Source organism: Equus asinus, chromosome 12 (genome assembly GCF_041296235.1).
Source record: "Equus asinus isolate D_3611 breed Donkey chromosome 12, EquAss-T2T_v2, whole genome shotgun sequence".
Classification (NCBI taxonomy): Eukaryota; Metazoa; Chordata; class Mammalia; order Perissodactyla; family Equidae; genus Equus; species Equus asinus.
Genome location: NC_091801.1, coordinates 75376656 through 75393029, shown reverse-complemented (window position 1 = coordinate 75393029; position 16374 = coordinate 75376656). Strand labels below are relative to the sequence as shown.

General features: G+C 44.4%; 1 protein-coding gene across 1 annotated transcript in view; it reads left to right on the top strand.

Annotated features, from left to right (window-relative positions):
• Window positions 1-772: 772 nt before the first annotated feature.
• The window catches only part of HHLA1 (HHLA1 neighbor of OC90), a 31627-nt gene continuing 16025 nt past the window's right edge, over window positions 773-16374 (top strand). The window contains exons 1-9 of the mRNA XM_014831298.3: window positions 773-851; window positions 1926-1985; window positions 5418-5477; window positions 6327-6407; window positions 7375-7458; window positions 7555-7638; window positions 12965-13048; window positions 14674-14730; window positions 14835-14927. Of these exons, the coding sequence (XP_014686784.3) occupies window positions 773-851; window positions 1926-1985; window positions 5418-5477; window positions 6327-6407; window positions 7375-7458; window positions 7555-7638; window positions 12965-13048; window positions 14674-14730; window positions 14835-14927 (682 nt within the window). The remainder of the gene's footprint in view (window positions 852-1925; window positions 1986-5417; window positions 5478-6326; window positions 6408-7374; window positions 7459-7554; window positions 7639-12964; window positions 13049-14673; window positions 14731-14834; window positions 14928-16374) is intronic.

The following is a 16374-nucleotide window of genomic DNA, read 5'->3' as shown; positions in this document are numbered from 1 at the left end:
ATGCAGAAAGCACGCTGTAAATTTTCACCATTATTCTTGTTAGTCTTAGCCTTGCAACTTTAACTCTCCTGCTGACTCTGCATGGCAAATGCCCAAAAGAATGGCTGGCACAGTGCTGCAGGGAAGGGAGGAGAGTATGAACCCTCACATACACTCTTCTATTGTATTATTTTCCTATCTGCAAACAGCAGTGATGCTGTATTTGGAGGATGTTTCCCATCTAAACAGCCAGGAAGCCCACGGAAGAGACATTAATGCTCCCGAATTGCATGCACCTCGCCTCCTATATTCCCAGATTTCCCTTCAGTTATTCAGGGCCACATGACTAATTCTGACAGAGGCTGTAAATAAAAATGAGCATATCACTTCCTTCCAGAGCATTTAAGAGTTAGTGCATAATCCTCCAGCTCTCTCCTTTCCACAGCCACAGTGAACCAGTGACTAAGGAGGCCACAGGTACCAGATGGAGAACTACAAGACAGGGGAGCCTCCATTAACCGGGGCCCCTGAGTGACCGTGTGGGCAGAGTTCCCCACCAATTTGCAGTGAATATGGACTATAAGCAAGAAATCACCTGTTGTTGTTGAGTTGAGCCAAGGAGACTGTGGAGTTAACTCATTGCCTCAGTATGACATAACCTATCCTAACTAGTACAAAGCCTTTTACAGACTGTGTTTCTAACGACTCCCCAGCAGTGTTCTCGAGGATATTCTGCATCAATGTGCTAAGTCATTCTTGCTTGCTTGCTTCCAGGTGGGCCAGAGTCACAAACATGCCCGGTTCCCTGCAACATGGTTCTCCGGTGAGGCTGTGTGTGGGCCTCACGTGTGTCCTGTCCCTTTGGAACACAGGTGGGTCTGCTTGGGGTTCAAGAAGTGTCTCCTCTACATATGACGTTTGGGTATTCGTTGTGCTTTAGAGAATCGCAGCAGCCAGCGTTTCAGGCCAGAGTCCTAAATGAGTTTGATTGAAATGGCAATAATAAATTCCCCCTTTCGGGTTTTGTCCCTTGACTTTTTGCATTTGAGTCATTTATGCAACAGAACAATCTTCACCTCCACTGTTATGACTCTTGTCCAAACTGTTGTCTTCTCTTTGCTGGACCAGTAAGAGAGACGTCTAAGTCAGCTCCCTGCTTCTCCTCTTGTCTCTCCATGACCCATTCTCCACCCCCCAGCCTGAGTGATCTTCTCGCAAATCTCATTATGTCACCTTCCAAGTTCCTCCATGATTTCTGCCCCCTCACACACACACAGAATTATTCAGTGACTTTCTATTACTCTTTGGCTAGTATCCCAAGTCCTTTACAAGCTCCACAGGACCCTGCCCGTCTCACCATCACCAGTTCCTACAATCTCCCACCGTCTTCATTTTTTATGCTCCATCACCGTCAGCCTTCTCTCCATTCTTTAAAGTGATACTCCTGTCTACCTCGGCACATGCTGTTATCCATGCACTGAAAACCTCCTCAGCCAGTTACATCCTATTCAAACATCAGTCACCCTTCAGATCTCAGCAGAGCATCACCTCCCAGGGAAGGCTGTCAGATCACTGACAGTTTCCTTCAAAGCATTCAACATTGTTTGTAATAACATCCTTGAGTCTTCACCTCCTTCATGTCTGCCTTCCCAACTAGACTATAAGGATGGAATCTGTACCCATTTGTTCATCATACTATCCCAGCATCTAACACACACAATGCCTATTAAAGTCTAGATGATTAACAACATTATCAATCCTTGGTGTTATTGTAGTTGGTCAATAAATATTTCATGACTAAACGAATGAGTGAACCAACTACAAGCAAACCACTTCACCATTCCAGATCACGATTTTCTCCTTTTTAAAGTAGGTATTTTGGATTAAGTTATCTCTGATGTCATGTATGGGTTATAATTTCTCTGGTGAAAATTTTTTTACTTTAGTGTCTGCTCTTAAAGGAGAAGCCAGGAAGGAAAATACTATCACCTTCCTACCTAAAACAGGTAACTAAGCAGGTGCTCCTCCCTAGCTTGCTCTGTCTTGGGCAAATTCCTTGGCTTCTCTGAGGCTCATGTTCTCTATCTGTAAAATGGAGACTGTATCTCTATTTCAGGCTCTGAAGTCATAGTCATAGTTCCTATGAGCTGTTCATTGCTTCACGGTTCGTGGAACACTTGGATCCTCATGACTTTATTCAATGCGCAGAGACTGTGACATTCTATTAGCAATAGAAGATTTCACAGTGGGAGGTATTGTTTTTCCCATCATCACCCTTATGATAATTCCATCTTCTGTGCTTTTTTTTTTCTTTTGATGGTATGAAATTGGCCGTGTGGCAAGATGGTGAGTGCATGGCAACACCAAGGATACATTGGAGTCGGGGACTGGGTTTCTGTTCCTAACTTTTTAGTAAACAAGCAGGATAGCTTTTTTGGTATGCTTTCTTTATTTTTAAAATTTTATTTACTTTTAATTAGTACATTCACATGGCTCAAAATGCAAAAGGTACAAAAGCATATAAAGTTAAAATGCTTCTCCAGCCAACTGCCTCCCTTCCTCAGAGGACACCGATTATACCAATATCTTGTGTATCAGCAGAGTGATTTTCAGTAAATATTTCCCCTATTCCAGCCTCCAATTTTCTCCTCTTTAAATGGGAACAATAATTCCTGCTCCTTGGGTAATCATAAAGGATAAAAAGTGATAAAACACTAAGCATGAATAAATATGAAAAATGTCAGATACCTTCTATTTTAAAGATACTACCATGGTGGTCTTTTTTTTTTAAAGATTCTTTTTATTCTTTTTCCTTTTTCTCCCCAAAGCCCCCCGGTACATAGTTGTATATTCTTCGTTGTGGGTCCTTCTAATTGTGGCATGTGGGACGCCGCCTCAGCGTGGCCTGACGAGCAGTGCCATGTCCGCACCCAGGATTCGAACCAACGAAACACTGGGCCGCCTGCAGTGGAGCGCGTGAACCCAACCACTCGGCCACGGGGCCGGCCCCTACCATGGTGGTCTTTTTATCCAAAAAGAGAACAATAGTTTTATACTATTTTTCTGACAATTTATTAGGAAGATGCTTCTGAATATCATCCTATTCAGAAATACATGCTCCAGGGGTGTTGGGTTCACACTTCAAATCTTGTTATCAAAATCCACCAGTGGGTTTGTAATTATAAAAAGAAGTGGTAGACATAATTTTTTCCAGGTGAAAGGAGTGAAGTTCAGGAATGTTCTTTGTTAGGAGGATTGCACGGGGCCCACCGTTCTGGCTTGACAGGTGTAGGAATCCTGCAAGTCCCACAGCTACAGCATCCCTGTAGCCTGGGATCCAGAACCCAGATGATCTCGGTCCCTCAGCTGCATGGAGGACTCTGTTGCTTGGCCAGGTAACAGGCAAGGTCGGGTGGTGCTCCCACAGATCTCATTGCAGCTGCTTCAGTGTAAACTGCTCGCGTAAACGCTTCTCAGAGCGCCTGAAGGGAGAGAGCGAGCCTCTCCCAAGCCAGCGAGCAGGGCTGCTTGATACGAAATGCCTGTCTCAGACTTGCTATTATTGTAACACAATCCCCCACCTCTGACAGCCTTGTTGTAGACAAGGGGATTCCATTTTTTTTTTTTTTTTTTGAGGAAGATTAGCCCTGAGCTCACTACTGCCAATCCTCCTCATTTTGCTGAAGAAGACTGGCCCTGAGCTAACATCCGTGCCCATCTTCCTCTACTTTATACTTTATATCACAGCATGGGTTTTGCCAAGCAGTGCCATGTCCGTACCAGGGATCTGAACGGGCGAACCCCAGGCCGCCGAGAAGCGGAGCATGAGAACTTAACCGCTGCGCCACCGGACCGGCCCAGCAAGGGGATTCCTAACTTCCACCTACCTCTAACCCCAAAGCTCTGATATTTAACCCAAAAGCCTGATAATTGGTGAAAGGCCTAATTGGCTTAAGCAAGGAAGAGTTCTGGACCTAAGCTTCATTAGAGTACTTGCAAAGCAGGGAAAAAACCTAACGTCCATCCACAGATGAATGGATAAAGGAAATGTGGTATATACAGACCATGAAATATTATTCAGCCTTAAAATAGATGATCCTGCCATTTGCAACAGCATGGGTGAGCCTGAAGGACGTCATGCTGGGTGAAATAAGCCATCCCAGAAGGACAAAGGCTACACGATACCACTTCTATGAGGTATCTAACATAGACAGACTCATTGGAGTAGAGTAGAAAGGTGGTTGCCAGAGGCTAGCAGGAGAGGGGAACAGGGCCACCAGCCAGATGTGGGATTCAGGTCATCACTTTTCTGGGCTGCAGTTTCCTCATCCTTCAAAGGGGCTCTTGAACTAGATAACTTGTAAGGATGTTATACATTGTGTGAGGCTGAGCTTCTGCAATACTATTTTCTCCATGAAAACTTTTATTTCAGTGTCCGGAAATAGAGACATTAAGAAGGAAAAAGAAGTGGCTTTCCTTGGTGTGACAGGTAACTAGGCCAGCCCTAAATCCCAACTTTCTCTGTAACACGGTAACTCGGGAACATTTTTCGGCCTCTCTGTGCCTTGGTTTTTCCATCTATCAAATGGACATAAAGCACGTTCTCCATCGGAATGTAACATGAAAAATGATCATTACAGCAATGATAGTAGCAAGTGCGGCATGACTAAATGACATGGAATCCAGAACAACTGATCTTTCAGGTCTCGGCTCTCTGTCACTTCCCCAGGGAGGCCTTCTCCATCCCCCTGGACCAGGTCGGGGCCCTGGCAGAGGTGCTCACGGCATCCTGCTGCCCTGTGTTGACACTCCTCAAGTGTAATGACACGAGAACCTCCCTCCTCCCACCTGAGCCACAGACAGTGATGTCCACGAAGCTGGAGACCTCTTTATACCCAACACCTAGCATATTGCTTGGCCCTCAGTGAGCATTTGTTGAATGAATCCAGAATAAATGAAGGCTGTGACATTTCAAAATTTCCTTTGACCTTTTCTTCTTTGATAGCATGAACTTTGCCCAACAGCCAAGTGGCCTGATATTTTGGAAGGGTCACTGCTCTGCTGCTCTAGGAAGTAGGTTCTAACCTCTTCATTGCCAGGACTCAGTTGTACAGATTTAGGCGGGTGACTTCTCCTCTCTGAGCCTCAGTTTCCCGACCCGGTAAAGGGATGGCATGGATTAGACCCCTGCACTGGAATCGCTTGCCTATTTATTCAGATGTGCACTTCTGCATTTCTAGGCCACGCTCAGCCCAAGGAAACCAGAATCTCAGGTGAGGGATCCTGGGATCTACTTTTTCACAGTGTCCCCGGTGATTGTCAGGGTCACTAAACCGGAGAACCACTGCAGTAGAGGCCTCCCAGACTTCTCCAGCAGTGGGGGGAGGGAGAGGCGTTAGGGTCTCCCATTTCTCTCCTGACACCTTTTCTCTTCCCAGCCTCTGGCTTCAGAGGAGAAGAAAGGAAGGAAAAGGGAGTGGCGTTTCTCGATACCACAGGTGAGTTCCCCCACCCCAGGGCTCCATAGGTGGCCTAGGCTGCGGAGCAAACTCTCCCATTTTTCTGGGCTTCCACTCCCCATCCGCATCCCCACGGTGGGATAACAGCAGCTCTCCCATCTTCAGATCGCTTTATCCACACAATTATCTGAACATTAAGTAAGAGTTGAAAAAGAGTGCATATAAAGAGGAGCATCAACCGCTATTTCCACCTTGTCAGCTGTTGTTTCCAAATGTTCAGGGAGTAGCTGGGAGAAGGTGGATTTTAACCTGGCAGCCTCTCTCCACTTGGTTGCACATGACTAATATCTGGGCGATTGATCGATCGATCGATTGATTGATTGATTTTGGTACTGATGTCTGGGGCACCTCCCAGACCTATTCGATCTGAATCTCTGAGGATGGAGAGCAAGCATCGGAACTGTGGAATTAAAGAGAGCCTCCCCGGGATGCCAAGGCGCAGCCAGGGTCTGGGCTCCTCGGTTAGACAATGGGGTCGTTTCCAGATACTGCGCTGCTGGGAACTCCTGAGAGCTCCTTGGGCCTCCCATTTCCCGCCAGTCTCTGCTCTCTCCAAATGCAGAGATAAACTGCCCCCTAAAACAAGTGTTCCTTGTGCTTCTCCTGGATTTCTCCTATCTACTCTCCCTTGTCACAGTGTATGCCATTTGCTGTCACCTGCTGAGGACAGGAGTTGCCTTTTGTCTTTGAATTCCTTGTTCCTGGCACAGGGTGTGAGTTCAGTAAATGTCTGGAGAGGAGGCACATCGACTTGGATGTCGGAAATGAGGAGCTTTGTCTGCTGCCAAGAAAAGCCTGCCAGTGACATTATCTTCGAATCTCTTTCAGAGCTGCCTGCCAGGTCAGTGGATCTGTCGGCGCTTAACCTGACAGAGCTGGTGAATGGGATGCTGAGCAGAGCATTAAAAGGTGACCTTTGTTTTTTTGGTTTTTTTTAAGATTTTTTTTTTATTTTTTCCTTTTTTTTTTCTCCCCAAAAGCCCCCCGGTACATAGTTGTGTATTCTTCGTTGTGGGTTCCTCTAGTTGTGGCATGTGGGACACTGCCTCAGCGTGGTCTGACGAGCAGTGCCATGTCCGCGCCCAGGATTCGAACCGACGAAACACTGGGCTGCCTGCAGCGGAGCGCGCGAACTTAACCACTCGGCCACGGGGCCAGCCCCTGGTGACCTTTGTTTTTAAACCACAATCCAGGCCCACTTGGTCTTGTACCCACTTCGCTTCTGGACTCTCTGTGTCTTGGGTGGGTCACATAAAGTCTCTGTGTCCCAGCTTCTCCGTGTTCAGGTGGAAAATGTGATGCCCTACTTAACTCATAACAAGATTGAAACATCCAAATGAAGTAGGAGGTTTGCCAGCATTTTGAGAGCAAGCTGCATTCCTAACATGGCCTATGTGTAGACTTTTCTAATCATAAATCTCCTGTGATAAAATTGCCAGAGCTTAAGGGCAGATCAGGAATTATAGCCAAGTGACATGTACTTTTGCCTTTTTTGGTTTGCTTTTGCTTATTATCTTTGATTTTTATTATTTTGTTATGTATTTTTGTTTATTACTTGTTTTTTGGGGGGTTTTTTTGCTGAGGAAGATTTGCGCTGAGCTAACACCTGTTGCCAGTCTTCCTCTATTTTGTATGTGGGTCACCACCGCAGCATGGCTGATGAGTGGTGTAAGCCTGAACCCTGGAACCAAACCCGGGCTGCAGAAGCAGAGTGCATGAATTGAACCACTATGCCACTGGCCAGCCCCTGTTTATTACTTATTTTTATTATTTGTTTACTGTATTATCAATTTCTACTATTTACTAATTTATGTTATTGTTTATTTATTATTGTTAGTAGGCATTTGCTGTTTCCTTTTCTCAATATCTTTGACAGATAGCAAGAAGTTCTTCTCCTTGCTGAGCGTTACTTCATACAGTTCCTTCGCCTTCCACAAGTTTTCTGTGGCCGTCTACAACAGTGAGTGCTGCCCGGCTTTTCTTGGTGGCGATAATGGTGAGCAATGGGCTGACAGGGCCACATCAGGATTGCTGTGCGTATCATTTCTCTTCACAGTTTCTAACCTGAAGACGGTGGACCCAGCCAAATTCCCCATGCGGTACTGCTACTGTTTAAACAATCGGACCAATGACTTGTCAGGTGGGTGGAACTAACCATGAGGCTCCCAGCTTGCCTGGTTTTGGTTGCACCCTTTTAGATAAGTTTGAATTGTTTTTTTCTCCTTAGACTAAGATAGGAAAATATAGTGATACCGATCATGCTTAAATATGCGCACCTTCATGGCCCCAGAAAGTTTTCTTGGTTTTCACCCCAGAGAAATAATGTGTGTTCAATGGAGCAAGAATGTAATGTTCACGCAGCATTCTTTTAATAGCAAAATCTGAGAACAATCTAAATACCCATCATCTGAAAAATGGTTAAATAGTCTACCATATGATCAAACTCTGGAAAACAATCAGAGGCAGTACAGGAATGAATGGATGTGGCCAGACTTGGCCTACGTATGGAAAAATTTGCATGACTTTAAATTAGAGAGTGTTACAAAATAATATGTAGAATCTAATGTTACTGGTAAAAAATATATACATATTCGGACACTGGGTAGCTGATTACCTCTGAAAAGCAGGTTGGAGTGTGTGTTTCAGAGTGGAAGAGTGTTCATCAAGGGGCCTTGTGTTATCTGACTTTTTTTCAGTGGGAGTATATTCCCATCCTATTTTCCTTATTAAAAGTTAAAAGTATTACTTATTCCTTATTTTAGAGAATCCTGAAAAATAGGAATGAAAACTGCTCTTTCACCACTAATTCATCCATTCAACAGTTCTTTATTGAGCACATACTATTGGCCAGACACTCTTCTAGGAGTGGAGATACCACACTGAGCCACGTGGACACACAAACACACACACACCAGCCCACTCTAATGGCCTTAAATTCTGTAGGAAGGGATGGAGAGTAAACAAATAGACCAAAACTACATGGTATGTTGGCTAATACATGACCATGAGAACAATAAAGCAGAGAAAAGGATGAGGAAGGAAGTGATGGTGGGAATGGCCAGGGAAGTTTTCTCCAATGAGGTGAGGGGTGACCTGCAGGAGGAGAGGAGACAGCCCCGTGGTACCTGGGGACAGAGTGTTCCAGGCAAAAACCCAGGCAGCAGAGTGAGGACTGGAGAGGCCAGGGTGGCTGGAGCAGTTGAGCCAAGGCAGAGCATCATGGGAAATGAGCTCAGAATTGTGGGAGCGAGGCAGGGAGGGTACTGCAGATCATGTAGAAGTTTATAGCCTAGTGCGAGGATTTTGATTTTCACTCTGAGTAAGAAGGACGCCATTGTGATTGTCCACACAGAGGAGGCACAGGATCTAACTTAGATTTTAAAAGGATCCCTCTGGCTGCTTGTTAAAGAATAGACTGTAAGAGAAGCAAGAACCAAAGCAGAAAAAGCCTCCTGTTCTTTTTCTCGGTTAACCTAATATTACATATATTCTCCGTGATATTACAAACTCTTTGCAAATGCTTGTAACGGCTGTGTGACCCATGAATGCAAGCATTTTCTTAGCCAGTATGCTTGTCGGACTTTGGGGTGGATTCTAGGTTTCTCTTAACATAAAAAACCCTGTATTGGACATCTTTGTGCATGAAACTTTTCACTGCTTCAGATTATTTGCTGAGGATAGAGTCCCCAGAGTGGAATTTCTGGAACAAATGTTGTAAACATTTTAAAGAGAATAATGATTGCTGTTTAGTGAGTACTGTATGCCAGACCCTGCAGTGAGTACCCAATATCCGTTATCTTATTTAACTCACGCTCTGAATCTCATCAACAAACTACATTTGGGAGAAAAAATGTCCATCATAACCACTCCTTTCTCACCTTCTCATTGGCCCCTCCTGGGGGCTGAGTATTTTGCTGGGCATTGAGTCCCTGCCCTGGTTGTATGAAAGATAAAAATAAAATTTAAAAAGTAGAGTCACATCTGCTGGAAAAGAGTTTGTAATTCTATTTGGTGAGCCAAAGCGTATTTACACACACATGAAACAATTATTCAAAAAGAATGGATCCATGGATCATTACCACTGATAGAATGGTATGCTGCTCCTCTGGTAAGCCACAGCAGTTTTTCACAAGGTTTGACACCTCACAATGTGCCTGATGTCGATTCCCCGCAAATCACTACCACGAGAGGCTGTACACCTAGGCCAACATCTTGCCATTGCTCAAAACCTTTGGGGAAGACGTGTTTGTGGATAATCTTCAGACTTGATCGTTTTCTTTTGATGCTACACTTGATCTTAGCCAAAGGGCCGAGAAGCGATGATCGTTTTCTTTTGAATATTCTCAACTCTGACATATAGCCCTCCTCTGGGGTTGTATTTGCATATTTTTCTTCTATTTTCCTAAATGAAAATAGCTTAAATTTTCTTGATCTTAAAATAATATATTGTGATGTCAAAATGCCAGGTATAACAAAATGGACAGGTATAATAAAAAAATCAGAAATACCTGATATCCCAACATCCACCGTAAATCACCTTACCCAAGATGATCTAAGCCACCCCTCTAATCCACCTATCTAAGCCATCTGTCAACTAGTTATCTAACCAGCCTTTCTACTCCACCTACCTACCCCATCCATCTACCCACCTATCCGGTCATCCCAATCTACATTCTCTATATTATTTAGAATACAGGCTAGGCTATTATAACAAATGATTCCCAAATAAGGTGGCTTATAGAAGGTAGAAGTGAATTGCTTTTCTACGAGATAAACTGGGTGGCATACCAGGGCTGCTCTGATGGTTTGACGGTCTAGGGAGCCCAGGCTCCTTCTAACGTGTTGCTCTGCCTTCCATAAGTTGTTGCCCCTGTTCTTATAGTCCAGGGTGGTTTGCCACCACATCCACATTCCAGCTACAAGGAAGGGGAGAAAGCCATTGGAAGGCGTGCTGATTCACTGTAAAAACTCACAGTCTGGAAAGCCTTCCACATGGCTCCTTCTCACGTTCTATTGCCCAGTCATGACCATGCTGACCTGCAGAGCAGGCTTGAAAATGTAGTTTTCAATGATGTTAGACTACCACACGCCCAACTGAAATTTCACATTCTTTTACTAAAGGAAGATGGGAGAATGGAATTTGGGAGGCAGCCATCAGTATCTACCATGTTTTCTGTGCAGTTTTATAATCCACCTTTAAGCTAATCAGTGTCTTAGAAACCATCCCATCCCAATGCATAAAAATAGGCCTCATCCTTCATATGAATTCACAGTATTCATCGAAAGAATGCACCATAATTTATTTGATTTATCTCCTCTTGATGGAAACAGTTTATTCCCAATGTTTTCACAATTGTCAACAATGCTGTGATGAATACCTGTGTACAATCACTTAGAGTACTTGCCCAGTTATCACTGTAGGATGAAGTCCTTGAAATGGAATTGTTGTCTGACAGGCAAGCGATTTTGTGGCGATTCAAATTGCTAAAACTTCCTCTACAAATCTTCTATAAGTTGACACTCTCACCGCTAATGTTTGAAAGTGTCTGTTTTTCCACACCCCCTCCAACACTGAGTACTAAGAGACATTCTTAAATCATGACCAATTGGATAGACAAAGAGGGTTTTGTTTTTCCCTTCTAGTTTTATACGAAGGTGGTCAGAAAGTATTCATTTATAAGTGCTGCTAGTAAATTGGATAATTCAAATTTTCATCAAAACAAAGGATATCTTTGAGGTAATGATAACTGATGTTATTCCAAGCCTATAAACAGATTGTGAAAGCAGTTCTAAAGGGGGAGTTGACAAAATGGGTTGAGTAAGAGAGTGCGTGAGCAATGGTGGGAGTATTGGGAAGAGTGGGAGCTTTAGCCCAAGGCAGACCTCAGCTCAAATGCAAGCTCTGCCACATCCTCTGGCACCTGGGAAAGCTCCATCATATCTCTGAAACTTGGACAGAACCTGGACTGCATCCTTGGTGTCCTGGCTCGAGAGCCACACTCATATCTCCCATGCGATATGAAGAGTGGATTCCAACAGTGGATTGCTGTTTAGTGGTCTGTTTATAAGCTTTCTCTCCCACTAACCTCAGCTTATGGTGGGCAGAGATGGTGCCTTACACAATCCTCCGGTACCAAGCAGATGTCTGGCACACTGAAAACACTCAATGAATGCTTCTTAGACAAATGAATTAATAAACAAAGGAGAATTTTGAGAAGTAGAAAGAAAACAGATGGAAACGGTAGTGAGATACTACCCTTCCTCAGTTTCCACAATGTGACAAAGAACAGACTGGTCTAAAGAGACAGAAAGGAGGACGCCCAAGTTTGCCTGCCTTCCTCATGGGCAGGTGTCCTCACCTGCATAGGTGTGCTACCACATCTCCCTCCAGGAGATCAGCCATGTGTCCATGCAGCGGTGGTAGGACCACATCGTGGCCCTGGCTCAGATAGCAGTGCTCACCTCCTGCTGGCCTCACATGCGGCACATTCCATTGGTTGTCATATAGCATTTTCCTACCTCTCAGAGTTCCGTACTTTCCATCATTTGGATTCTATATTTTCAACTCAGCTTGCCCCCTACACAAGCTTGTAATCCCATTAATGAGTAAAAAAAAGCATTTGTATAAGGTATGACGGCAGTTTATCCAGGGGACCCAAGAAGCTTCTTCTTAAACTACTCTTTCGGGCTCCGAGAATACGTACCCCTTGTTTTAGAAGCCAAGAACTTATTGGGTCCTGGAAAACCATAAATGAACAGTGGAGGAGGTGGGAGATGTTTGGCTAGGAAGTGTATTAGGATCTTTCATGGCTCAGTGGTGCCCACCCATGTCACGTTATGGCCTTGTCCAAACCCTGCTCAGAGAGACAGCTCACAAAGATTTTATAGCCTGAAATGTAGAATTCTCCCATTCTCCTCCCCTCAGCCTTCTTAACAAGGCGGGCAGGAGGAGAGGTTCCTGGTTGTATTTTGTATACAATCCTTGTGTCTTTTGACAGCTCATAGTTAATAACCCACTGCTAAATTTGAAATCATTTTGAAAATCCATAATTATGTAAATTTATGTCACATCTCTGTGGGGCTGCTTCCTATCCAATGGATTTGGTATTCTACAGCAATTAAATGAGATATCAGGGAAAAATAAATTAGGAAAACCATTATTCAAGGATAAGGCCTTTCACAGCTATTTGGTGTTGGCAGAGAAGGATCTGGGGGGACAAGGCAATGGGGAAAAAAGGGGGATTATAATGGTGGATCCAAAAGTTTTCTGCCTGCCTGAAATGAAGACTTTTTTTTATAATTAGTAGTATTTCTCTATATGATTGTTAATATTCCTCAATACACTGAACTAAATCAAACTTGCAAAATCTGCTCTGAAAAATTCAAATACCATATAGTTTTCCCCTCGTGTCTCTGAAATTTAAACCAAGTCTCACATATTTAAACCTCCTCTATCTATCTTGCAGATTTCACAGCCCTACTGGTGGACATCATTGGCAATTCTACCAGCTACCTCACAGAGATTTTTAAGTCAACCTCCATCCTCTCAGGTGTGTTCATCTTAAAAATGCTTGGCAAATTTGAGATTCGGCATCCATCGTGAATCATAATCAAACCTAGTGGACTACCACCCCAGCCCCTGCCACAGGCCAGGCTGCCAGGAACGTTAATGTAAATTTTACCTAGACAATAAGTGTGGTCCAGTTTCAACCACCCATATTTAAAAGCTCCATCTTCCCATCAGAGTGTCCGAAAAGTTGGAGGAAGAATCGAAAGCTCGGAGTTGGGGGAATCTAGGCAGACTCAAGAGAACAGCTTGTGTTGGACCGCTGTACTCCTCTTCTACAGAGGAGAACACTGAGATTCAGAGAGGTTGAATATTTTGCTCAAGGTTGGCTCCAAATTCAGATTTATATCTCTATGGAGCCTAAGCCCATGTGTGATGTACAATTGAGAAAGATAGGACTTGTTTATGAAGTGGCTTCATATAACCCCCAGGCTATTCACATTCCCCTGGGGACCCACTTGAAAAGCACTGGCCTAGTCAATAGCCCATCACGTGGTCTCATCAGAGAGATGGCATGCTACCCTGTGGAGCAACTGCTGTAGAAGCAAGGGTTGGGGAGAAAAAGAAATAAGAACAGCTATCATTAGGCGCCAGGGACTCTTCTAAGGGCTTTGAGTGTATTCCCTCTTTGGATCCTCCCTATGACCTCATGGGGTAGCAACTATATCTATCACCACTTTATAGGTGAGGAAACTGTGGCACAGAGAGGTTAAGAAACCTGACCAAGATCACTCTGCAGAGATAGAATTCTAACCCAGACGATCTGGCTCTGAAGTGCATGCCTTTGGTCACTATGCTGATACATATAATAATAGCACCACATTAACAGTAACGATAATTATTATTCTGACTATTTACTGAGCATTCCTATCCGCTAGGCACCATACTTTAGAGCTTCACACACATTATCTCACTGGATCATCATCATAGCCATCCCACTAGGGACCTGCAACCATGCATCCACAGTTCTTTAGGCAGCATCCTCAGGGACGAGTACATTTAGGAATTCAGAAGTTGTAAGAGAATGTCTACCCCATACACGATGTAACACCTACAGCAGCACCCAGGGCAGCCCGCCGTAATCAAATACATTCATATTCATTTAGCCAAATGCTTGACCCTTTATGCTAAGTAGGATGGATAAGGTCTATACACAGCCTCACATCTGTCAAGTCAGGTTTTGCCGCCAAAGGAGTTTTGGTACCAAACTCACACAAAACCTTCCAACTGAAAGAGATTTGGGGATTTGGAAATTGCAAATAAGGGACTGTGGGATTCAAATTTTCACCATTTTAAAGATAGGTAAACTGAGTCCTAGAAAGGTCAAGGAGTTCACTCATGTTTACACAGCTAGTAAGTGGCAGAGCTGATGTTGTTACCCTAGAAACCCACCCCGGAGGCTGTGCCCTTAGCCATTACATTATACTGCACCCGCTTCCATCCCAAAAAAATCCCCCAGAAAATCAGGGCTACCTTGAGAGTATGGAGTTAGCCTTATTTTCCACAGCATCCTGAGCTGGAAATTTCCAGCTTGATTTTCCTTTTGATGAAAGACTTAACAGCTCCAGACGCATTGCTAAGTCGTGTTACGCACTGCTTTGTCTCCAGTGAGTCCGACGAGCGAATCCGACTGCATCTTCATCTGCGTGATGACAGGAAAGTCAGGTGAACCACCCGCCATTCTTTGACAAGCTCTCTGAGCTGAGAATTAAGCCCGACACTCCAGCAGGCGAGCCCAAGATTTGATCCTGTTGGTGTGATTTTTACAGGAAGGAATCTCTCTGACTTCTGGGAGATGGCGGAGAAATCTCCCGTTATCAATTACACATTTACCAGCAGCGTGTCTAGTGTTCTGGGTGAGTGTAACCCTCCCATATACCTACTATAGTCTCCAGACCAGGGTCTCGCCCAGCAAACTGAATCGGAATGCTGCCCTCAGGTGTTTTATTTAGGTATACCGGGTTAAAATCAGGATTTCATGATTTAAAAAAAATAATTGAATTTGTAATCCTAAATCTAAATTTTTTAACAACTTTTTTGCAAACGAAGATCTGGCAACCCTGATGCTTCCCCTCACCCGTGACAACAAGCAACTGCAGTTGAGTAGCTGCTGCCCCCATTCCCCCGTTAGCAAAGATGCCTTTCTCATCTTTTCCATAGCCCTCTCTGCTCCCTATTGCCTCGCACTTTTTTTCTCATATCAACTACCTGGCTTTTGTAGGTATTTGAATTTGTGACCCTGCTGTAGACGTTGCTACTCTGTAATACCCAGACCCCACCCAGCCATCCTCCACCCCTCCACAAGCAAACAGACCCATCCTCCTGCCTTTTTGCTGTCACCAGGTGGCATTTTTGGAACCAACTTTAAATCCTCTTTTTCCTTCATGCTTAACTGTCATTTCTTGCCGAATAAATTATCTGGAATCTGGCTGGTCCTCCAAGATTATCTGCTGCTGCTGTGATTGTCTTAGTTCAAGTCCTTGTCATCTACCTTTGTACGGTAATAGCCTCTCAACCAGTCACCTTTGACCCGGTCTCTTATTTCTCTAAAATATCCATCCATTGCCCTAAGAATGAATGTCTGTTTTGTTTTTTGAGGAAGATTAGCCCTGAGCTAACTACTGCCAATCCTCCTCTTTTTGCTGAGGAAGACTGGCCCTGAGCTAACATCCATGCCCATCTTTCTCTACTTTATACGTGGGATGCCTACCACGGCATGGCTTTTGCCAAGCAGTGCAGTGTCCGCACCCGGGATCTGAACCGGCGAACTCCGGGTAGCTGAGAAGCGGAACGTGTGCACTTAACCGCTGTGCCACCCGGCGAGCCCCTGAAAGTCTTTAGCATGATTGGACTATGTATTTTCACAGCTCAGAACTCCTAAGTCAGCAGCAGAGGACCCCAAGTCTTTAGCCTGTAATGTATGTTTCCCTGTCATCAAGCCCACCCTCAACTGCTCTCTTTTTCCACGAATCTTCTGTAAAAAGACTTTGAAATTCCTGCTTCTTCTTGGAGCTGGCATACGTCTCCCTCCCTGCGACTTTGCTCATGCTGTTTTCTCAGTCTGGAGCTCCTTCCCTACTTTTCCAGATTTCAGAGCCCAGTTTGTCTGTCAATCATCAGCTCAAATGCTGCCTCCTCTTTCCTAACCCCCCCCCCATCAGAATTTGCCTTCTGTCTTCTGTGACCCTATAACACAGCACTTGTACGTCATTTGGACTCTCTGTTACTCCAGATTGTGTCACAGGTGACTTTATATGCGTGTCTCCTCACCAAATGGTACTTGAAGGCAGAGACTGAGTCGCCTTCAGC